General features: G+C 43.2%; 1 protein-coding gene across 19 annotated transcripts in view; it reads right to left on the bottom strand.

Moving 5' to 3' along the window:
- Positions 1–24,257, bottom strand: part of LOC309696882 (ERC protein 2) — a 162,488-nt gene that overhangs the window by 65,002 nt on the left and 73,229 nt on the right. For 17 of the 19 annotated variants that reach the window (XR_014273688.1, XR_014273689.1, XR_014273690.1 and 14 more), the window contains 3 exons: positions 20,243–20,336; positions 13,242–13,394; positions 9,615–9,775 (listed from right to left, as the gene is read on the bottom strand). Coding sequence is in view for 15 of the 19 variants with exons in the window: in XM_082518367.1 (XP_082374493.1) it covers positions 9,615–9,775; positions 13,242–13,394; positions 20,243–20,336 (408 nt within the window). In the remaining 4 variants the exon portion in view is untranslated. The remainder of the gene's footprint in view (positions 1–9,614; positions 9,776–13,241; positions 13,395–20,242; positions 20,337–24,257) is intronic. The other 2 variants (XM_082518369.1, XM_082518378.1) reach the window with 1 other exon arrangement.

The raw sequence follows: 24,257 nt of genomic DNA, 5'->3' as shown, positions 1-24,257 counted from the left end.
TTCTAAAATCGCTCGCTGCACACTCTCTATTCACTCTCAGTTCACGCTTCCATCTGTCAAACTAAATGCACAGTTGTGTATTAATCTAATTTTAAATTCTAACTGGATTTATGAGCATTTATATCTGCACAAGCACTTCCTCTCTTGACTGCCCTTTCTTCTTTTCATTCCTTTAGCGACCCTGAGGGCAGGACCATTGTTTAGAAGGGCGTCACTGGTCCCCTCTGGGTGCTGTGTCCCGGGCTGCCTCTTTATGGCTGCAAGGCCCACCTAATCAATTGCCCACTCCTGCGCACACAATTAGTCTTGAGATTTATACAGCCGGGTAAACTTAGGGGTGTTAGTCTCCCTAAGGCCAATCAGCATTCATGGGCTTTCCAGAGAGTTCTCCTTATACGCTGGCCAAACGACACTAATAAGCTTTAAGTGTGTGTGTGCGCGTGCATGCAAGCGTGTGCACGTGTTTGCGACTGACACTAATTAGCAGCGCTGGTGCACCTATTTCCTCAGCACCATTTCCTGTGATAGTAATTATTAGGTATGTGTGATAAATTCCAGGCCCTCTTCCACCCGTCCCGAGATAAAACAAGAGGAGAACAGACAAAAAAGAGAGGCGGGAGAACGTTTCATACTCAGAGGAAGTTAAGTAGGTCAGTGTTAAAAGAGCGATGAAGCAAAAGTCGGAAGAGATACTGAAAGAATGATTTTACTCAAGTGGGGAACTCGGTACATAGTTGAAGGCGGTTTCCACATGCAACATTCCCCCATTGGCTCCTTGATGTGGCCTCCCTGTCTTTCCTTATGATTGTCAATCACTGCATTCCTTTTGCATGTGTGTGTGTTTTTTAAATCTTTTTCACTTCTTTTCTTTTCCTAATCACTCCAACTTCAATATGTCATTTATCAGATTAGGACAAAAATTGCGTCTTTCTTTGGAAAGACTCTTCCATCTCTATCAGTTTAACAAAACACGTATATCCACTGTCGACCCTCAGCAGACGTCCTCAGAGTGTCACAGTTCATCACCACTTTTATGAGCCTTCATCTCACTTACGCTTTAACTTAAGGAGACAATGCCACTTCTCATAGCCACTCCATGGTTCTTGAAACCTCACTGGTACCTCGGCCCAGCAGTTCTCACACTGACGCTTACAGAGAGCGTACATCTGTGCAGCAGCCATGCAAAACTCAAACCAGGGTTTACAAACTGTGCAGAACTTCCAAATCGTATTTAATGGGTAAGTCGGTGCTTGCCAAGCACGCTATCTGACTATAGGCACCAGTAAAATATTAATAAGTAGTGATAAAATATAACCATAATTGATGTTAAAACAGCCCAACTTGTGGCATGAGCAGATTTGGGTCCAGGAGAAAATGGCTACAAAGATTTAGTGTTAAATATAGTATTCAAACTCTAAGAGTGTTAGCCGAGCCGAGCAGTATCCAACTTGAAAACCTAAATGCGTGAGCAAACTTTACATGTATCTCTGGACTATTTGTTTCCACCCTTGCGGCTCGCATTATAGGATCTAGAAAGAAGTCTCCATTACCTTACTATACCGAACAAGCGACTTGGAAGCATTTCCATGTGATGAAGTCCTCCATTGACAAAACCTCAAAGGACGAGTTGGAGGAGCTGGGTGGAGCCTGCCTAGGCCTTGACATAATAAGACACCTATAGGCTCAACAGCTGACACACACGTCGAAGGTAAACACATGTGTCAGAGGGCACAGGAGCATAGACAGACATGATGAATGGGCTGAAGATCCCACGAGGCGGCGCGCATACAAACTTGCTCAGAGAGGGGAAGGTGATGTGGAGTCAGCCCCTCCTCATCGCTGCAACACAGAGAATCCCATTCACATACGGCACTGACCCTCCATGTCTCATCATTACCTATCACAACAATGGTGCTATAACGCCACGCGGTAATTGTGCGCATATGGCTGTGCAAAGGTGCATAGGTGTGAGCATCCACTTCAAGTTCTTGTGTACAAAATGCTGTGACGTCATATATTTCCGTGAGCTCAGAGTCATTAGCAAAATGATGTCAGTATATGTGAATGTAATTTTTAGAAAAACCACAAAAACATAATATTGCCTATATTGGCTTGCTGAAGATATGAACGTGTAAATGAGGCTTTTCAGTCTAAAGGTGTGTGTGAGTGTGTGCACATGCTGCATTCATTTGTGTGTTCGTTTTTAAGTTTGTGAAAACCCGCGTGTGTGTGTCCAGGTCCCTGCGAGAGATCAGTGAGCAGGGACATGACCTTGCCAGTACAGCTGGTCTCTCTGTGTGTTTAGTCAGTGTAACCATGGCGATGGTGCTATGCAGACAGGATGTCTACATTGGGGATTTTGAAGTCATAACGTCGCTACTGCTCTAAGCTTCATTATGCCATGAGTTACTGTAAGCGGGCAGCAGATGGATATGTGACAGAATGTAATCTGGAGTTGTAATTGAGGTCTTGCTATGTTTCCACTGTGTAGAATATTTCATTTGCACTTGAGTGAAGACATGATAAAAGAAATGAGTGGTGGCATTTGACCTGAATTTACTTTTGTATAATCTCACACCATAACTGTTCAGAAGGCTTTCAAGCGTCAAGGACAAATGTGGGTATAATAGGATATAAAAAGCTTAAGGATCTTGTTTGTTATTTTCAGCCTTTCTGTCCAACATGTTATTTAGAACCTTTTTAGAGAAGAAGAAAAAGCAGACAGCTATATTAATGTCATATTTACAACGTCTCTTTATATGTTCATTTAGTTATTAAATTGGATTCTTATAGCAGTTACTGTCACAAAGAAACAGCTATTCAGAGTATATTTTCTCTGTGTTTAATCATTGCATTTAAAGCTTTCTATTTAATCTTACTTTAGTAGTTTAGATTTGTGTCCATCAAGCAATACCAGGAAGAAGTAGGAGATCACTTCGAGTAAATGTAAGTTAAGACATTTTTTGCCAAATATTCAAAGTAATAAAAAAGCCATCTTCAATGACAGAAGCACATAATATGATCGCCGACAGAGATATTAACATTAGCGAGTCTGTTGGGAAGTTCATTAGGAAACAAAAACCAATGACAAACTGCTGCAAGTACTAAAAGATGCTTGGAAGAACCTGCCTGCCAAGTGTCTTCAAAACTGTATAAGACTACTAAGGAAATCAAAGCTCTTTTGAACTAAATACTGACTTTATTTATTAAAAAAAAAAACAAACAATTGGTGGCCAATTACTTGAAAACATGCTCCACCTCTCCATGAATCGCTTCCTTATCGTGGTGGAGGGGTTTGTGTGACCCAGGGATCCCAGGGGCTATGTTGTCTGGGGGCTGTTGTCTGATTGGGAGGAACGGCCTCCCTGATCTGAACCCGAGCGGTGCTTTGTTACTGGACTTCTGTGCAAATCACAGTTTGGCCATAACGAACACCTTGTTTGAAAATAAGAGTGTCCATAAGTGCACGTGGCACCAGGACGCTCTGGGCCGCAGGTCGATGATCGATTTTGTAATCGTATCACCAGACCTGCGACCATATGTTCTGGACACTCGAGTAAAGAGAGGGGCTGAGCTGTCAACTGATCACCACCTGGTGGTGAGTTGGATCAGGTGGCGGGGGAGGACGCTGGACAGACCTGGTGCACCTAAATGCGTAGTGAGGGTGTGCTGGGAACGTCTAGCAGAGGCCCCAGTCCGCGAGATCTTCAACGCACACCTCCGGCAGAGCTTCAACAGCATTCCGAGGGAGACTGGGGACATTAAGTCCAAATGGACCATGTTCAGCGTCTCCATTGCCGAAACTGCTGCATTGAGCTGCGGCCGCAAGGTGGTTGGTGCCTGCTGTGGTGGTAATCCCCGAACCAAATGGTGGACACCAGAGGTGAAGGGAGCCACCAGGCTGAAGAAGGAGTCCTATCGGGCTTGGTTATCCTGTGGGACTCCGGAGGCAGCTGACAGGTATCGACAGGCCAAGCGGAGTGCGGCTCGGGCAGTGGCTGAAGCAAAAACTCGGGTGTGGGAGGAGTTCGGAGAGGCCATGGAAAAAGACTTTTGGACTGCCTCGAAGAGATTCTGGCAAACCGTCAGGCGTCTCAGGAGGGGAAAGCGGTGCTCTACCTGCACTGTGTATAGTGCTGGTGGAGCGCTGCTGACGTCGACTGAGAAAATTGTCAGGCGGTGGAAGGAATACTTCGAGGACCTCCTTAATCCCACTGACACGTCTTCCGAGGAGGAAGCAGAGTCTGGGGATGAGGGGAATGACCCGCCAATTTCCGGGGGCGAGGTCACTGAGGCAGTTAAACAACTCCTTGGTGGCAGAGCCCCTGGTGTTGATGAGGTCCGCCCCGAGTTCCTGAAGGCTCTGGACGTTGTAGGGCTGTCCTGGTTGACACGCCTCTGCAATGTTGCGTGGAGATCAGGGGCAGTACCTGTGGACTGGCAGACCGGGGTGGTGGTCCCCATCTTTAAGAAGGGGGACCGGAGGGTGTGTTCCAACTACAGGGGGATCACACTCCTCAGCCTCCCTGGGAAAGTCTATGCCAGGGTGCTGGAAAGGAGAGTTCGTCCGCTAGTCGAACCTCGGATACAGGAGGAACAATGCAGTTTTCGTCCTGGTCGCGGAACAGTGGACCAGCTCTTTATCCTCTCGAGGATACTTGAGGGTGCATGGGAGTTTGCCCAACCAGTCTACATGTGTTTTGTGGACTTGGAGAAGGCATTCGACCGTGTCCCTCGGGGTGTCCTGTGGGAGGTGTTGCGGGAGTATGGGGTGTCTGGCCCATTGCTACGGGCCATTCGATCCCTATACAACCGTTGTAAGAGCTTGGTTCGCATTGCCGGCAATAAGTCGGACTCGTCCCGGTGGGTGATGGGCTCCACCAGGGCTGCCCTTTGTCTCCGGTTCTGTTCATAATTTTTATGGACAGGATTTCTAGGCGCAGCCAAGTGGCGGAGGGCTTTCGCTTTGGTGGCCTCAGAATCTCATCTCTGCTTTGATGTGGTTCTGTTGGCTTCATCGGGTGAGGGCCTCCAGCTCGCACTGGAACAGTTCGCAGCCGAGTGTGAAGCAGCGGGAATGAGGATCAGCACCTCCAAATCTGAGGCCATGGTTCTCAGCCGGAAAAGAGTGCCCACTCCGGGTCGGGGATGAGTTCCTGCCCCAAGTGGAGGAGTTCAAGTATCTCGGGGTCTTGTTCGCGAGTTTGGGAGAAGGGAGCCGGAGATCGACAGACGGATTGGTGCGGCGGCTGCAGTAATGCGGACGCTGCACTGGTCCATCGTGGTGAAGAGGGAGCTGAGTGTAAAAGCGAAGCTCTCAATTTACCGGTCGATCTACGTCCCTACCCTCACCTATGGCCACGAGCTGTGGGTAGTGACCGAAAGAACGAGATCGCGGATACAAGCGGCGGAAATGAGCTTCCTCCGAAGGGTGGCTGGCCTCTCCCTTAGAGATAGGGTGAGAAGTTCGGCCATCCGGGAGGGGCTCAGAGTAGAGCCGCTGCTGCTCCACATCGAAAGGAGCCAGCTGAGGTGGTTCGGGCATCTGACAAGGATGCCCCCTGGGCGCCTCCTGGGTGAGGTGTTCCAGGCGTGTCCCACTGGGAGGAGGCCCCGGGGCAGACCCAGGACACGCTGGAGAGATTATATCTCTCGGCTGGCCTGGGAACGCCTTGGTGATCCCCCGGATAAGCTGGAGGAGGTGGCTGGGGAGAGGGAGGTCTGGACCTCTTTGCTTAGGCTGCTGCCCCCGCGACCCGGCCCCGGACAAAGCGGATGAAGATGGATGGATAGATGCTCCACATGAAAAGTAAAAATATTTAAAAGGTATGCGTTCTTTGTTTCAGTGTGATGCAGGTATTTGCTGATATATGTTGTGCTAAAGTTGGTCATTTTACTCCAACAACTGCTCTTCATATGGCTCTTCCAACTCTTTACAGCTATAGTTCAGCTTCACCTTTCTTTCTTCCACCACTCCCTACATCCATCAGTCCCTCCATCAATCCCTGGCCCAGCATATCATTCTCCATCATGTACTATTTCCTCCCTAAATCTATGATACAACTTCCTCTTTTCCTCATTCTGTCTTGTAATTTTTTCCTCCATCTCTTAACTTTTCAACTTGCCACTTAGCTACCCCAAAGAAGTTCCGCTTTATCAACTCTGCATCGAAGCTGCCACTGTTTTTCCCCCCTTTCTTTCCACTATCGTCGTTTCCATCACTGAAATGTAAACAGAGATAATATCACCTACATTCCCAAAGTCTATAGAAGGATCAGGTTCAGTAAGCCACTGCGATGTTGTGGCATATATAGTTTTATCCTATTCAGACTATGGAAACATCTCAATGACTAGCTATTCAAAATGTCCAAACACATAATTTCTCTATTGTGCACCTATACCCCATGACCCAAGACTTGTTTAATGACTAGCTCCTCCAGAGGCCATCTGTGTGAGTGTGAGTGTTTATATGTGTGTGTGAATATTGTACAGTGTGGTGGAAACTCAATCTGGTGTGGGGTGACAGAGGAGACCTGCAGTGTTCTTAAGCATTAAGCATTCAGCTATATAGCTATATCTGTAAAAGGCAAATATGAAAATGCTCTCCCTCTGTCTTTCTCACACACACACACACACACACACACACACACACACACACACACACACACACACACACACACACACACACACACGATGAACAGGGAAACCCAGAATGCAATGAGAGTATTGAAAATGCTTTTTCCTTCCTTGTCTCTTTCATTAACAGTGTTGAAAAGCCAAGAGTTCTCTACCTCCCTCTGGCTTACACACACACACACACACACAGACACACACACGCACACATATATATGCACACATTAAAGACACACACAGAAAGCTCTCCAATTCATTGGAGACATGCCTCACATGGTTTGCTTCAGCTGGTCTTCTTGACAAATGCCACATTACAGCAGAGGGAAGGAGAAACTTGGCATGCAATCAAACTTCTCTCATGATTTAAGATTTGAAATGCTTCAGCATGTGCAGTCCCTCCATTCCACTCTCTGCTCCCTCTCATTCCCTCTTTCTGCCCGAATGTTTTCTGCTTTCCCCCTAACGTGTCTCGCTTGTTACCTCTCTTTCATTGCTCTATCTTTCCTGTTTAGCTTTCCCTCTGCTAACTTGGAGCAGAGCTGTGCTCTGGGAATATGGCCCCTTTTAAAGGAGTAAGCCACAGTTTGTGTAAGTATGTGCATGTCTGCAGACGTGAGTGATTATATGCGAGTTCCACTGAGGCTGTGTGTACGTTCTGCAAGTGTATCTTTGCAGCTTGTTCAGCTGTGTGTCAGTCTCACGAAGCTTTGCCCTTTGCAGTTCAACAGTCCTTTAATCCTCATCACCAGTGACCCCTAACCCCTGCTTCTAACCTCTTCACGCACACACACACTTAACCGTGTACAACAGACCACACACACAAACATGCACATTCATGCCTCTCATGTCCCCTTATCAATGGCACATTTCTAAAGGTCTTACCAATGCAGGCTTGAACAAAAGCTGAAGGTTCTACTTTGTTGTTTTTGTTGTTCATGTCAGCGAATCATCACAACAACCTTCTTCCTCAGATATATTTCTAATAAAATCAATATAAGCTACCGGACCACTAACTCACTAAAATAATCACATGCTACTTTGCTGAGCATTTTTCTATACTGTACGTAGACCACGCTTTCTGACTTTATCATATGTTATTCATTTCCACTGATAAACATTCCCAGTAATGCTTGGAGGGTGGAAATTGAAACAGACAGGAAGGTGGTTTGTATCAGCAGTGTGTGTGTTTGTGTGTGTGTATGAAGATAGACAGGCAAAGGGCACCCTGCTGTCAGTAGTCAGAAATACCCTATACAGCTATATGTACATCAGATATGTGTGGTCTGAAGAGCTGAAGCCACAGTAGGCTTTAACAATTGTGTTTTCAATACATACAGAATGTGCCAGCCTTCTCTTTTGTACTGCACTGAGTAGCTGACATTAAAGGCATTTCTCCGCAGCACATGACAAGCAGATATGTGGTTCCATGCTCCTTCAATCAGAGCGCTCAAAGCAAACGCACATGTAGCCAAGCCACTTGCAGATCACTGAACTCACTCACACATCCATACACAACCACTGACATACACTCACACATGGAAATGCAAACAGTTCTACACATCCTCCTCCTAAGCTTCCTTCTGCTCTAACTCCCTCTGTGTCACAAAGACACACGAAGCAAGAGCTGCACACAAATCTAAGACTACACCACCTGTCCTCAATAAACTGAACTTTTCACGAGGCACCTTTAGACAACGGCTGATCCTGCTTCAGAATACACCTCAGAGCTGATGTCTATATCACACTCAAACACGAACGCATATGTGAACAGGTGAGCAGATAAATGTGCCTAATACAATATTAGACACAGGTTTATGAGCTGCAGTGAAAAAAATGCTGCTATTTTTACAAATGTTCTTGATAAAACAGTGAGTAAATCATGCCAGTGCCCATCATACCATGCCAAAAAAAGAAAATCTACTTTTATGGGCTGTCAGTCACTTGCACTCACACTTTTAGTGTACTTTTATCCCCCCTTCGGAGGCAGCTGTGGCTCAGGAGGTACAGCAGGTCGTCTACCAATCGGAGGGTCAGGGGTTCGATCCTCCAACTTGCATGTCAAAGTATCCTTGGACAATATACTTAACCAAGAGTTCCCCTGAATGCATTTATTATAGTGTTTGTGAACATTAAGTTAGTGCACTGTACTAAGAAAAGGGCTTTTGTATGAAAGGGTGAATGAGGTTTGTAGCAAGAAAGTGTTTAAACTGAGTAGAAAAGTGTAGAATCGCTCACTACCAGTCGATATGGTAGCTCCGTGTCAACACGCGGGGTACTGGGGCAATAATTTAATTTTAAAAATGCATAACTAAGAAATTACTATGTAACTGAAAACATTAACTTGGGATCAACAATTTCTACTTGAGATACATTTGAATGGCATTTATGTAATAGTGTAATGGAGCCAAAAACAAAGATTAGAAAGTTAAAGGACAGTGGTTTAATTCCAGACTCTCCCAGTCTGCATGTTGATGTGTTCCCTGACTCAATACTGAACCCCAAACTGCCTCAGATGCATCAAATCACATGATTTTTAAAAAAGTAAAACATTTGATAATTAACTTCTTACAACTGAAATTATTCACACAGTCCTGATGTTTCAGGGAAATAATGTTAAACATGGTGTCCAGTGCTGTGACTTCTTACCTAAAAACATGGTGTATTTCTAAAGTAGTAATACAGCATGACTCAAATTTTTACCCCTCTGTTAGCATCTTATTACTAAAATATCCAGTGCTACTCATTTTACTACACATCTTGCACTGCAAGAACGTTGCCTTTAACTTTAACCTAAACAATAAGCACATGAAAATGGCACGTTTCTAATATTGTGACCTAAACCACAACACTAACCACTTTGTAAAGACAGATGTTTGGGCCGACAGCTGTACTCAATTCAGTTAAACTTCAACTAAAAGCTACCTAATGTAACTGAAAGTGAGTGCGGTATATGTAGACATGTAGGTGACTGCGACACTCACTTCATCTCCAGAATCTCCTCCAGCTGCTTTCGTCTCTCCTGTCGCAGACTGTTCAGATGTCCGTCTCTTTCATGCAGCGACTGCTGAGTGGAGGACAGACGCAGTTTTGTGGCGTCCAGCTCCTGGCGCGTCTTCTCCAAAGCTCCCATCAGCTCCTCCAGCTATTCAGTGGAAGACAAAGAAGGAAGGTGGTATAAACACACTAGAGGACCCACATTGATCCGTTCTTAATTATAAGATAAGTTTATAATAATACAAAGAAACATGTCTATTCTGCACTTATGCATGCACACTCACACACAGAAGTGAGCATGCTAAAGTAATTTGATATAGGACAAGTTATCTGCTGTCTGTGTGTGTGTCAAGAACGTGTGTTGGATTGCTAAAAGATGACATAAAATGACAGCCTAAACATTGAAAATCAATGGCCAGCTGACATTTAGGAGCAGGAGAAATTACTCGGGGTCACAGGTTAGCTGAGTGATTGTTCTGACCCTCTCCTCTCAACCCTCGCCTTTCACTTATCATATTCTCAAGTGCAGTTGTGCTTTAGAGCTGAGGATAATGATCAACCTCTTGACTGCATCCTCTGTATCTGCACACACATGTGTGTCTGACAGGATATGACCTCAGGGCGTCATTAGACAGGAAGTGTCTAATTGTCTAACAGCTAGCACTTCACAATAGGATGCAGTATTACTCAAGCATGTACAGATGTAAATGTAAAACAACAGGAACATACATTTATCATTGTTTACTTTTGATGAGCTGCTAATTTGTGATACAGGGTAAAAAAAATCTAAAGTTTGGAAGAAAAAAAGGAGAAAGAAAAATGCAGAGAAAAGGATTATTGGGGAAAACCACTGCATGGGGTAGGACATGAGAGAAAGGAATGGGCCTCTTTTATGAAGGAGCCAAATGGTTCACACATTTTCAGGACAGTTTCCATCTCCTCCAGTTTTCTAGGTGTGTTTCACAGATGTCAGCTTACGTGCTCACTCTTCATGAATATCACACGCTGAATACGAGAAGAAAAAAGCAAAGGGAGTGCGGAGCGCTGAAACTTAAACAGTACGGTTGGAAAATGACGACTTTCAGTCAAAACTTCTTCAAAATGTAACAAAATATTCAATATATTCAATAAAATACACCCCATAGCTCTGCCAAGAACAATTGACCTCAGTAGTTTCTAGCTGTTAATAGACCGAGCAACGTCAAAATATGCACGTCTCCAAACTTACACCATTTTAATATTCACTGTTTGATTCCAGGATCGAGTGCATACAAAGCCAATCTTTTCTTCTTGAAAGCCAAGGGTCACACACACAGCTCCACTTACACCCACCACATGCCTATCAACCCTCATGCACCAACTTTTCCCTTCCCAGTCCCTTATTAGTCCACCACCCAGGCTAGCCCTCACTTCACAATCACATCATTAATAAGGAATACAATGCATTTTAGTGAAATTAGGGACCTAATCAGCTTAGCAGTGAGCCTGTGCGTGCTAATTTAGCTCAACTTCAAGGCAAAGCCCCCCAGCCAGGCTAAGGCCTTCTAAGGCTGGCCCAAAGCCCCTTTAGTTGATAAGCTGATTGAGGGCTCAGAGGTAAGGGCCAAATCCCTCTTGTCCGTTTGCGTTGTGTTGCTGGTTCAAAGGCCTAGTTCAAACGCCACAGAGGGGAGAGCAAAACAGCAGAAATCAAGAACAAGAGAGAGAGAGCGCGGAGATAATTGCGTGAGACAACTTAAGAAGGCAGATGGGAACACGCAAGGCTCGGGACAGTGGCTGGACAGCAGAGATGATTGTATGAGAAAGACGAGAGGCAGAGGGAGTGAGAGACTTAGAAAACAAGGGTGTGAAAAAAAGTGACCCAGGGCATTACCCATGCTCCATTTCAGCAGGTCAGGCTGATGGAAGACTTTCAGCGCATTACACATCATGAGACTGATTACTCTGGGACAGAGGGGAGAAGAAAGAAGAAAATCAAGCAAAGAGTGAGGAGAGGAGGGGTGAGAATGTGAGTTTGGCAGGGCGGGCTGAAGCAGTGCCAGAGTCAGGTGATGTTTCAAAGGAACTGGTTCCTCTCTAAGTCGCTCCACGCACTCTTTTCCAGTCTCCGAGGCAAGACTGGTGATTGACTGACAACTGTCTAGTTTTAAAATGATGGCATGCTGAACCGCTCCCGTCTTATGTGGTAACGTTATTTTGGCTGACAAAGCTCACTCCTTTGACAGCGAACAGTGAGCATCGGTGACTGAGCACCTTGAGCACTCGGGCAGCTTTCCTTGTGTCAACAGTGTGGCTGTAACTCCATTCTAGTTCAGCTCGTGTCAAGTTCAGTCGCTAGTATGACCACACGCTGGCTCGGTATGTTTTCTATGCGTAGGGTTTGGATTGACTTATAATAAAGGCTTGTGACTATGGCTCGTGGGGTCAATGAATGTTAATGTGTCATCAGCTAGAAAAGGCTTTTCCTGAATCTTTGGGTAATCTCAGGTCACAGCTGAATCATTTACTTCTATGCGTGCAAAAAGTCCCTCAGACATAAATATACTTTTCTGACTTTGCAGTGAATCAGAATATTGTTTGATAAACACAGTATCCATGCTGAATGCAAGTCAAGCGTGCAAAAGTACAGAAATTGTGAAAAGAAGGGAGAAAAAAAACAAAAAAAAAACAAGCCGCAGTTAGCGCTGGCGCTCGCAAAATTTTCTAAACTGAGTTTGACCTTCTCTTACTTTGCTGCTCCGGCCTCTCTTCATCTTTTAAACTCTCCCAGGAAGCACACGTGTGTGTTTGAGGCAATATAGCCGCCATTCTGCCTCAAAATGTTGGTTCTTGTTTTAACCGCCGATTGCTCTCATGTTACTTGTGGCACTCGTAAGTAATGCGAGGTCATTCTCATTCAAATGCATGCTCACACCGAGAGGAAACACACTCCCTTGCCTTGTTTCTCTTTCCCACCGCAGACACACCTACGTACACACACACACACACACACACACACACACACACACACACACGTAAACTTTTTTGGGGCCTGCTCAAAGTTGTAGACGGACCAGCAGGCAGCCAGAAAGGCAGCCAGATAAGCAGGACATGTGGTTAAAAGGGGCAACCTGTGCTCCATCAAGTCTCCAGCTTTGTCAGTCACTCTGCTTACAGAGACATAAACTCACAACATCTCAAACGTATGCTTACATTTTCAAAGATGCAAAGTTAACAAGAAAAAACGAAAGGAGGCCACTGGAATTTTTTCTCCTTTTTTTTGGTTTGAAATTTCAGTCAAGAAGAATAAAATAAACAAAAGAGTGTTTAGAGAATAAAAAGTAAATTAAGAAGAAAAAGCAATAACAGAGAGGAAACAAAAGGCAACTACCCATTTGGTAATAATGATATAATGGTCTGCCTGCAGCTACATTTTGAACCACATGGAGGCGCAGTTAAGTTTTGTTTTTTGCAGTGGTCCTGAAGTCCTGAATGATCTGATCAACTGATCACAGAGTTTAAAAGGTACACAAGGAAACCTGTGTGGAGAGCCTCGAGACTATCTGTGTGCATGCGTGCGAGTAAATGTATATGGTGGTATGGCGCCCGATACGCGTGCGCTACGCCGGGTAAACCTGTCTCTGGGCCTGAACCCGGGCAGCCTCCTCCTGTGCCCAGAGAGCCTCCCTATGTGCAGAGGTGTTCATGCTTTCTCTCAGTGCCCTCTCCAGCTCCATGATCCGCTCAGCTGTGTCCCGCATGGCATCCTGGGAAGCCAAAAGAGGAAGCTAGGGGCATGAAGATTTAAGGGGAGGGGTTTTGGAAGCAAAGCAGCAAAAAGCAGGAAGATGAATGTTTTTTCAGTATAGTTTGTTCTTAAATGTTCAAACGATTTGGTGCACAAATCATCTGCATTCACACTGCACTGTTTGGTCCTTTGCAAAAAAAAAAATCATTCTAGCTAAATCAGAAATGAAAGAAAAGAAAAACAAATCCTGCAGCTAGAGAAGCAAACAGACTTCCCACATGAAGAATTAGACACAGCCGAGACACAAGAGAGAGAGAAGTAGGGCAGAAAGAGTTTCTAAGTGCTGTGACCTTTGCTGCCATCCATGTGAGTGTGAGAATCTGTAGGTGTGGAGTAGACTGTGTGCATTTACATGCAGTTTGTGTGTGGCCTTTCACACCTATGGTGAGTGGAAGAAAAGGATCCGCTTCCACCCTGGTTGATGGAACTGTGAAAGAAAACACTGGACAGAAATAATAAACCCTCTGATTCTCCATCTCGCCACCTTTCTTTTTTTGTCAACTTTCTCTGCAGCACCGAAAGCGTTGACTCACTTTCTAGTTCACACGTTCACACTTTTCTGGGAGCACTACAGAAGCTTTGTGGACACGTGGACGAGGAAACAGTTTCCAGTGATTTTAAATGGTTAAACTAATGAACTGATAAAGCAAACTTATAAACTTCACACTAAACCCCAGATCTGAATTATAGAATTACAATCAAATTCTGGTTTGAACTCATATCAAACAATGAGCCTTTAACTATTACGGAAACATGTAGTCCCATAATTCTCTGTAGAGTCACAGTGACACAAGATGACAATAAGAAGGGTATGTAAGAAAGAACAATTAATGGCAACACGCTACAAAATCTGTCCATAAGGAGCAACAAAAGTGTCACAAACCTGATATACTCATGCCTTACATCTACATGTAAAATATAAATGTGAACGAGGTATGTGAAAAGCAATAAGCACTGTTGAGTAATAGGGATGGCCGGACGCTCTCTAGGAAACGTGAGAATAAGTCTGGCTGACTGCTGTTAAAATGATATTTCATCTCAGAAATAGATGCTACATGTTTGTGAAAGTGAATATAATCTTTGAAAGAGTGGCATCAGCCAGCTTTAGCTGCCCTGTAAATGTGCACATGTCTCATGTCTGACAGGGATCTAGAAAATATTTTGTATTACAAGAGAAATCGCTTGTGATGGATTCCACACATGTAGTGAAAGTCATTTTATGAGACAGCGCCAGGAACACACAAGTTGCACATGAATAGCTTATTAAGTGCCTCCAATAAATACTAAAGAAGAGGAAATAAGTATAAGGTTGGTACAATTATCAGCCCATCAGTGCAGGAGGCTAACTCACTGAGCGAGTCAGTGGTGCAGACTAAAACTGCAGCAACAGGATTATCCGTAAGTGTGATGAAAACATTGCCAAGCCATCCGAATCACAAGTGGATACTTGTGGCACGTTACGTCGGCATGGCACAGCTGGAGGTGAGCGACAAACACCCACACGCACACACAGAGCCAGGCCGAGTGCGTCAACGGTCCGAAACTGTAATTGGATGTGACAGACAAGCAGTAACTCGATGCACCAGAATCAACAAGTACTGGTCTGACCCCACCCAACAGACAGAAACACGCACACACACACCCCACTGAGATGGGGCTGCCACTGCTGGACCCCTGAGTGTAACCTAACCAGAAAGCTGTGTCTGCCCCTGTATGAATGTGCACTATAAATGTGTCTGTGCATACATGTTTGCTTTAAGTTTTATTAGTAACACGAGAATATCGCTGGCTTTCAAGACTACAAAGAATGGGGAAAAATAGGGCAAGAAGATACAAAAGCACAGAGAACGGGGAGAAAAGTAAAGATAATTGCCTCTGCAGCAACAATCATCACCTAATTCCCCCAGGAAGGATCATTATGGCTCTGGTCTGTTCTGGCTTGATGAAGGGATTACGATCACTTACATAAACGAGGGGAGAGTGGGAGAATGCACATTTCCAGCAGCTGTGCACCTATGATCATACATCTGTCTCAGTCTTTATGAACTGTTGTGTTTCATAATTTAAAATATGCTAAATATGTGTGCAGGGCCAGACATCTCATAAGTAATTTAGGTCCAGTTTACAGACTCTGGGAACAATCTATTTTTTCTTCACATTTCCCCCTAAATCAAAAAACAAAACAAAAAACACAAAAAGAAGAAACCTTCCTTGCTATAATTCACTTTCAAAAACAGGTGAGCACCGAGGGTTGCTGATGCCTCTCAGTTACAGATAAAAGAGAAATAAAAGGCCGGTGTGAAAGTTTGAGGAGAATACTTCCGATGTGTTTTCTCTGTGTTTGTTAAGTGCAGCGTGGCGCGATGGAGACAATGGAGCAAAGAGATGTTATCGCTCCATCCCACAAACTCTTCTGGCAAGATTGGGAGAGTTTGTTTGTGTGTGTTTACCCTTGGAGCGTGCTGTGTTCCTGATGGAGCCAGAGATAAGAGAGAGACAGAGAGCAGTGGAAAGAGAAAGGAAGAGGCCACAACCAGCCTCACCGCTGAGCAGACACAATCCGGTCGTAATGTCTGACGTCACTAGCCGTGTCTGGGCCTAAACTCCGCTGCAGGTCCATATATCAAACGATCACTGTGGCATTACTGAGAGTTGAAAAACTGTCTAAAGTCTTTCATCTTTAATAAAATGATCAGCATTCTGCTCTACCAGGTGTAACAACTGAGTTTAACATCCAGGCATCCGTGAAAACGGAATTTATGACATTTAACGGAGTTAGAAGTTAGCAGGGAGTTAGCTCGCTAGCTTCTATCTAAATACAATATAGCATGTCCTGACTGCGGGGTTTTGGAAACAAATTAAAACGTACAGCTCTGCTATCACTTCCAGCATAAATGAAGACAGAAACTAAACAGCAGTGACGTTTGTAGGGTTACTGAAGTTGGGCTAGCTGGTATATAATGATGTGCTACGTGACCGCTAGCGACACAGCTATGTTAGCATAATATAAACAAGCTAACTTTTTTTCCACTCGATAAAAGTTAACGTGACTGTTCTCGGTGGTCAGGAACAAATGTAATCGCATGGCAGGATGCTGTAAAAGGACCAAACTTCAGCCAGGAGAACAACTGAGATAATCCATCCACAATACGAGGTTAGTCATTCATATACTGCTGCATGGGCTGGGCTGTAGTTACATCCTAAGGTTTTAAAAACTGAGCTTAAATAAATGATTAGCGGTAATAAAAGCTGAGGGAGGTCAACAGTGATCACTGACTGTTTTAGGAGCTTTTTGAGATCAAATAGAAGAAAATACAAAACATTAAACATGTTAACAACACAAAAGCCATATTAAACGCAGACTACTTTAGACCCGGAAGTAGGATTCGTCACGTCATCACTTAACGACCGGATATACAGATTGTATGTTGTGTCTCCATAGCCAGTGAATATTTGATCTAATGTAACCTGACTTCAACATTTCAATGTTTTATTGGTATGCCTTTGTTGCATTTTTAACAAATTCCTCCTATAGTTACCTCAAAATGTATTACATTAAATTGCTGTCTATTAGCTGACGTCTAAGAAACTTAAGTCTTATTCATGTTGGATTGATGTCCAAGTGATAAATTTCTTCTGAAACCTGCCCCAAAAATGGGGAAACGTTTTTCTTCAACTTAACTGCGCAATCGAATTGACTAAAATGTGGTGCACATGTGAAATCACTGTTAAAGTGGATTTTGCAATAACTCATAAGGATCAAAGGAGTCTTTGACGTCAGACGGTCTGGAGACAGAAATATCTATATTATAAACTGTTCTAATGGAGTTTGTGTGAATTTTATGTTCATTTTAAAACAAGTCTAAGACTCTACAGCCGCCTTTGTGGTTCAGTGAGACTATATCCTCAAAGCTTAAGCACAACATTGTTTTGGACTACATGTTAGCTTTGGCATAATCAAGACTGTCAAAGCTAGCATGCTCGTTTGTAACCGCACTATTGTTTGCCATGATTGTCCTTCTAGGTTAATGACATAGTAACAGTTATTAATGCCCAGAAATAGGTTGATGGGAATGTTCTCAATGAAGTGTATTAGAATTGAGGTTTTGCTGAAGGAGTTACCAACATGATTAAAATCATCTTGAGGAGACAAATGTGTGCCAAATTCATGAGATTTCATCCAGTGAACATTTAACTTTGAACCGCAAATGTTAAAAAGATGCAAAAGTTTGTTGTGGAAGAAGCTGGTAGATCATCAAAGTTAGGGTTTAAGCACTAAGTATAGTGGATGTCTGTATCGAGTTTCATGGCAATCCACTGAATAGTTCTCTAAATATCAAGATTAACCGAGAAAGCTTTAGAGCCATGCCGCTGGCACGGCTAAAAATCTGTGTTGAGACATGAAAGGAGTTAACGTTATAAAGCACGCATGGATAAGTGAAAGTATGCAAGAATGTTATGTAAGATGTCAGCACAAAAGGAATTACAGTCCAGTGAAAAAAAGAGCTTTCACAGGACACCATGTAGTGCTGTGGAAAACTAAGTACACCCACAGAATTAAGAAGGTGAGTAGCAGCAGCTTTTATAGTCTAGGTGTAACATATCTTTGTAAAAGCAGAAGTTTAATGGTCTGGAGTGTTCTGGTTCATCCTAACACAATCCCATAATCTTCCCAGTAGTGGGCGTCCCAGCAAATTCACCCCAAGGTCAGACTGTAAACAGAGTCTCAGAATAATTGCATTAAACCTAAGAGCTCCATCCCAGACAAGTATGGCTTGTTTGGAAGGGCTGTCAGGAGAAGGCCTCTTCTCTCTAAAAGAACATACTACTTCCTGTAGGTATGCACATTACCAACCAAACAAACTACACAACCTCTGCAACAACCTCAGGAGGGATGATGATTTGGGCTTTACAGCTACAGGACCTGAGCACTTTGCAGTTATGGAGTTAATCGTGAACTTGTCTGTACACGAAAGCATTCTAGAGTCAAATGTGACATGAATGCAACAGGACGATGAACCAAAGCTCAGCCCAAGTGCAATGCTGTGGTGGAATCATGTAGTCCTGTGAAAACTGTTCTGTATATTGTTATGCAGAACATCTGGCTCAGATTACTTATTAAGAATGAGAGCAGCTGGAAAGAGCTGCTTTTTTTTCTTCTCTTGGCCACGCCCACCTCTCAGGTGCAGCCAGTTGCTCTGAAGACCGACTGAGGCTCTTGCCAGAGGAAACAGAAAAGAATAGCACAGGAAACCAGGAGGGTGGAGCATCACAGATCAATGACAATAAACAGGGATTTCAGTCTGATTGCATGTATCTGCTTGAAGACGAACATTTCCTTTGCTCAGTATTTTTTAATATATTCAATAACTACAAAAATAAATGGAAATAACAAAATTTTGCAGACCCGAGGCCTTTCTCAAAGCTTCTTATCCAAGATGCTTCTTCTCCAATCTCTCCCAATTGACATATCTGAGCGTCTGCCACATTTAGTGCCATCCCAAACATTAAATGATGTAGTCAACAAAAATGTGATGGTTATATTGTATTCAGGATAAATGATACTAATGATAACACTGCTAATAATATGCTATAATAATAATAATATTTAAAAAAAAATACGAATCAGAGATTTTCAGAAAGGGCTTTTTAAAGAACCTCAAAGAGCCGAGGAGAGTAAAAGAGATCACAAACATAAAGGCGAATGACCGTGTAAGCTTCGAAAACAAGCAGTAAAATCTGGTAAACACTGAAGGTCAACAAGAGTTAGAGTGATGTGGTCACCTCCACTGGAACGAGTTAAAAGACGAACAGCAGCACTTGGAGGCCTGTCTGACATTCAAGAGGAGCGCAAATATACTTTGCTGTAATCTAGAAAACGATTGATGTCATTTGAATGTAAAGTGCTGTATATTCATGGGGACTGTTGCTACAGCCAAGCAGCTCGACAGAGTTCAAAATATGAAGATGTTTACAAAAAATAGAGAAAGGCCACCAAAGGAGTTTGGAGTAAGTTTTATTTTTCGCACATGAAAGAAGGAAGTTTGTCCCAAAGCTTGCAGCTGTATTTATATGCTACACCTGAATCAAGGGCGCTTCGTTCAGCTGTTAGTGTAACTTCAAAAAGACTCGCACTAAGGACGCACTAGGTAAGGTCCGCTTCAGCGTGTCCCACGTCCCTGTACCTGACATGCACGTCATGTCTCTTTCCAGCAAAACTAATGTGTGTTTCACAGACACTGTTTAGATACAGAAATAGGAAGTTGAATGCTGGCTGCCAGAATACACAAATAGCAGAATAGTTCAGCAGAAAAACAGACTGAGAGAGACTCTTGGTCTGTTTGGCAGGAAGGTAAATGTACTTTACTTCATCCGTCCCCTGGGGATAACCTGGCATGGCTACACTCTGTATATTAACACCTCAGCCTGCAGACGAGTAGAAGTATACGTGTGCACTCACACAGTGAGTCAACACTCTTGTTGACGTCTAAGCAGGTAAGCAACTACACAAATTACATCAGAGAGGGTACATCATGAGGTCTGACTAGACACAGTGTGCTGCTATTCCCATGTGAGTCACCATGATGCAGTTTTTAGGTATGGAACTGAGTTTTGTTTCTGGTTAAGACTCTGAGATCTATGAATGGAGGGACTACAGCACAGCTAAGAAGAAGAAGAAATTCATCGACATCATTTGCAATTGGTGGTGAGAGGGGAAACAAAAACAGGTAGATGAACTGAGAATGAACCAAACTGAACTCTGCTGGTTGGAAACATGAAAAAGAATCCAAACATAACACTGACATAAACGTACGAACATAATCAAACCTGTGATAACGAGTGGGGATGTCCATCAATCAGGGCGTCTTTCCTCATCTCGCCTGGCACCGTCTGCTTCTGGATGTTAGGAGACTTGATTTGTCTTCAGACAGAGAAAAATGGATGACAACAGATAAACAAGGAGTGTTTGTTATATCATATATCAATGATCAAAATCTGAAATACATTAAATGACTAAATTTAATGCTATGAGATATACGGTCATTTGAAAGTACAAAACTGCTTGCTTTTTTGACATATTTGAGCCTTTTAAAGACGACAATTATCCATAAAAATATTCATCAAAATGACCATTTTCTTCAACAAAAAAGAAAAGGGGAAATAATTAATCAAACCTTCAACACCATGCAAGTAGAATTCGAGGCAAGTAGAAAAAATGCTTATGGACGCCTACAGAATGAGTCTAGCAAGTGATTGCATGTACAAATGCAAGAAACTCTTCAAGATGCAGATGAAGACATGTTGCATGAATGAGCGGTCAGAAAACTCAACAAACAGATGCCACAAACACAGGCAACATCTTTTTAAGTCAAGAGTGGACTGGCTTTCACCTCAGAAAAATAGTGCACCAGTTGAAATGTATGTTCTTAAAATGTATGACAAAACCAATTTTCCTTGAGGTTTTCTTCAAGTATATTGCCTTTGGACTTAGTTACTGTATCAAAGAGAATCAAAACATTATCCAACTATGCCAGAAAAGTGGAAGATTGTCATTATTAAGCCCCATCAGGAAACACATTTTTTGCATTTAAGCTATCCTTTGTATGAGGAACAATGGGAAGCCAGTGTGCAATCGGGGACCAAGATTTCTGCATCCTTATGTTGAAGTGTCCTTGGGCAAGAGACTAAAACCGAAGGACCTCCCTATGCACCCTTACAGGTTTCCATGTGTGCACGAGCTTTAAAAATATGTCTGTAAGTGCAGCTTGCAGTGCACTTTGAGTACAACGTAAAGGGGTGAAAAAGTATTAAAAACTAGAGTAGGTTAAGCACAGAGCACAAGTTAGCCTATATATCAAGTTGTTGGGCAGCACAGAGGCACATTGGTGGCCTCGCATCAAGGTTGTTGGGTTTAACCTGACAAACATGTCCAAAGATTGCTTGTCAGGTTAACTGGTGATTCTAACATTTGGTGTGATGGTAAATACTTACACAACACAAAAAATAACAATAATAACAGCAATAATACAAAAATTGGTGTGGGCATGGAAGAGCTGAGCCAAGGGTGAAGGAGTTTTCATGAAATTCATTATATTTCAGGGGGATAAATCATACAGAGTGAATGTTAAATGTCTGAACCTGTATTTACACATCCTAGCGTTATCAGAGGGGAAATCCTCGGCCTGCCCAGCACTGTGCAGCTGCAACTGATATCTGACCACTGGCACAACATGGTGCAAAACCGTGCTTTACTTGAAACAAAGAGGCTCTGAAGACGTTTTAAGTTAAAAGTTATAAATTATAATCAAAAGCATATAAATTAAAAAGTAAAACCTCTGACATTTATCCTCTGGTTCTGTGGTAAAACAGGTGCTTCCTAAGATGGAAACGATGGCTAAACTGGGAAAATTTCAAAGATTCTTGTGGCTAATGGGATTTTTTAAATGAATGGCTCCAGAGGGACAAACATGCAAAGTCTGGCCCTTGTGTCCACTTTTGAAAGATTGCTTCAACTATCAGCTGCACTGTGATGACGGGCGAAGGAGCGGCTCCCAGAGGAAACCAGCATAAACTTGGCGAGATCGTGCAAGCACCACATAGAAGGGGACGTTGTTTTCCACATGACGTGAACATATGTGCATAAATTACACTTCCTTGCAGTTTTTATTTTGCGTGTTTGCGTCTGCGTGTGTGTACCGACTATTGAGTACAGCACAATATTTAACACGTACAAATAAGTTCGCTTCATTGTCCTGTCTTGCTTTATCTGGCTTTATTTGTTTTGTTTTATTAGTTAAAACAAGTTCTGCATGCTTCATCTCAGAAGACTGCAGAGCTGCACTGTGTACAGTACATCAGGTAAGGATGAATGCTGTGTGCCGAGTCTTAGCAAGAAAGCAGACTGGGACAAGACAAGACACGACTGAGGTAGGTGAGACACTGCTGTGTAAATCTTTCAACAACAAAACACAAACATATGCAGACAGGAGATGCGAGCACATGCATGCGCACCACTGTGCACATAACCCACATTCTCCTTTTAAGAAATAAAATGCCACGAGTCTGATTACTGACAGAAACACACACATGGGTAGTAAATCTGCTGTCAGCGTTGTGTACTGCTCAGGTGCTGATTACAGAGTTGAACTGTGTAACCAGCCAGGATGGATATGTATTAACCTCCGCGCCAATCCCTGAGCCTTGGTATATGTGGCACACACATATTAGGTTTAAAAAAATATGGAAAACACACACAAGCCCTCACAGTAAACTCACTACTACTAGACACTCATTAACCACAAAATGCATGCACCCTGGTCTTAGGGTAGAGTTCATGTTTACTCACAAATATGCTCAAAATAGAATTAAAACACATCTCTGAGCTCCCAGTTAGGCCTTCGTACTTTAAGAGAAAAAGAAAATGAACAGAAAGTGCGAGAAAGCTGACAGTGACAAATTAGTGCTTAAGAGAACCCTCCAACACTGTAAACAAGCTGTGACCAAGCAGCTGCTAAAATGCGCCACATTATTATTCCACATCCACACTGGTGTGTTTATTCTGGGCGCAACCGACAAGCTGCCCCCACATGTGGGCAAATATTTGCTGTCACAGCCCTTAGTTGGAAGCATGTGTGTGTGTGCATGACTGTCTGTTTTCATGATTGATGTTGGTGTGCAATGAATGTGAAATATGTCTAATAAAAAGATGAATACATTTAACACCTTCTCACCTTGCCACACACACAACAGTAACCTTTAAAACCATTGAGGAAGTTTTGGTTATAATAACCAAACATCTCTAAAGTTAGAAATATCCTGTCTCAGAGTGACGCTAAAAAACTCACTCTTTATGCATTTATTACTTCCAGGCTGGACGACTGTAATTCATTATTATCAGGAAGTCCTAAAACCTCCCTGAAAAGCCTTCAGCTGATCCAAAATGCTGCAGCAAGAGTCCTGACAGGGACTAGAAAGAGAGAGCAGATTTCTCCTGTTTTGGCTTCCTGTTAAATCCAGAATTCAAAATCCTGCTCCTCACATACAAGGTCTTAAATAATCAGGCCCCATCTTATCTTAATGACCTTGTAGTACCATATCACCCTATTAGAGCACTTTGCTCTCGCTCTGCAGGCCTACTTGTTGTTCCTAGAGTATTTAAAAGTAGAATGGGAGGCAGAGCCTTCAGTTTTCAGGCCCCTCTTCTGTGGAACCAGCTTCCAGTTTGGATTCAGGAGACAGACACTATCTCTACTTTCAAGATTAGGCTTCAAACTTTCCTTTTTGCTAAAGCATATAGTTAGGGCTGGACCAGGTGACCCTGAATCCTCCCTTAGTTATGCTGCAATAGACGTAGGCTGCCGGGGGATTCCCATGATGCATTGAGTTTTTCCTTTCCAGTCACCTTTCTCACTCACTATGTGTTAACAGACCTCTCTGCATTGAATCATATCTGTTATTAACCTCTGTCTCTCTTCCACAGCATGTCTTTATCCTGTCTTCCTTCTCTCACCCCAACCAATCACAGCAGATGGCCCCGCCCCTCCCTGAGCCTGGTGCTGCCGGAGGTTTCTTCCTGTTAAAAGGGAGTTTTTCCTTCCCACTGTCGCCATAGTGCTTGCTCATAGGGGGTCATATGATTGCTGGCTTTTTCTCTGTATCTACTGTACAATATAAAGGGCCTTGAGGCAACTTTTGTTGTGATTTGGAGCTGTGTAAATAAAATTGCATTGAATAACCAGAGACGTGTTAGAAGGGGGCGTAATCAACATTTCTATCAATATGTATATCTGTTATTACTCTCCCTTCTGGAAACCACACAGGTTTATAAGTCTGCCGTTTCATG

This window comes from Aulonocara stuartgranti, assembly GCF_965226115.1.
Source record: "Aulonocara stuartgranti genome assembly, chromosome: 20".
NCBI lineage: Eukaryota > Metazoa > Chordata > Actinopteri > Cichliformes > Cichlidae > Aulonocara > Aulonocara stuartgranti.
The sequence above is the reverse complement of the archived record's forward strand: the minus strand, read 5'-3'. Positions and strand labels throughout refer to the sequence as shown.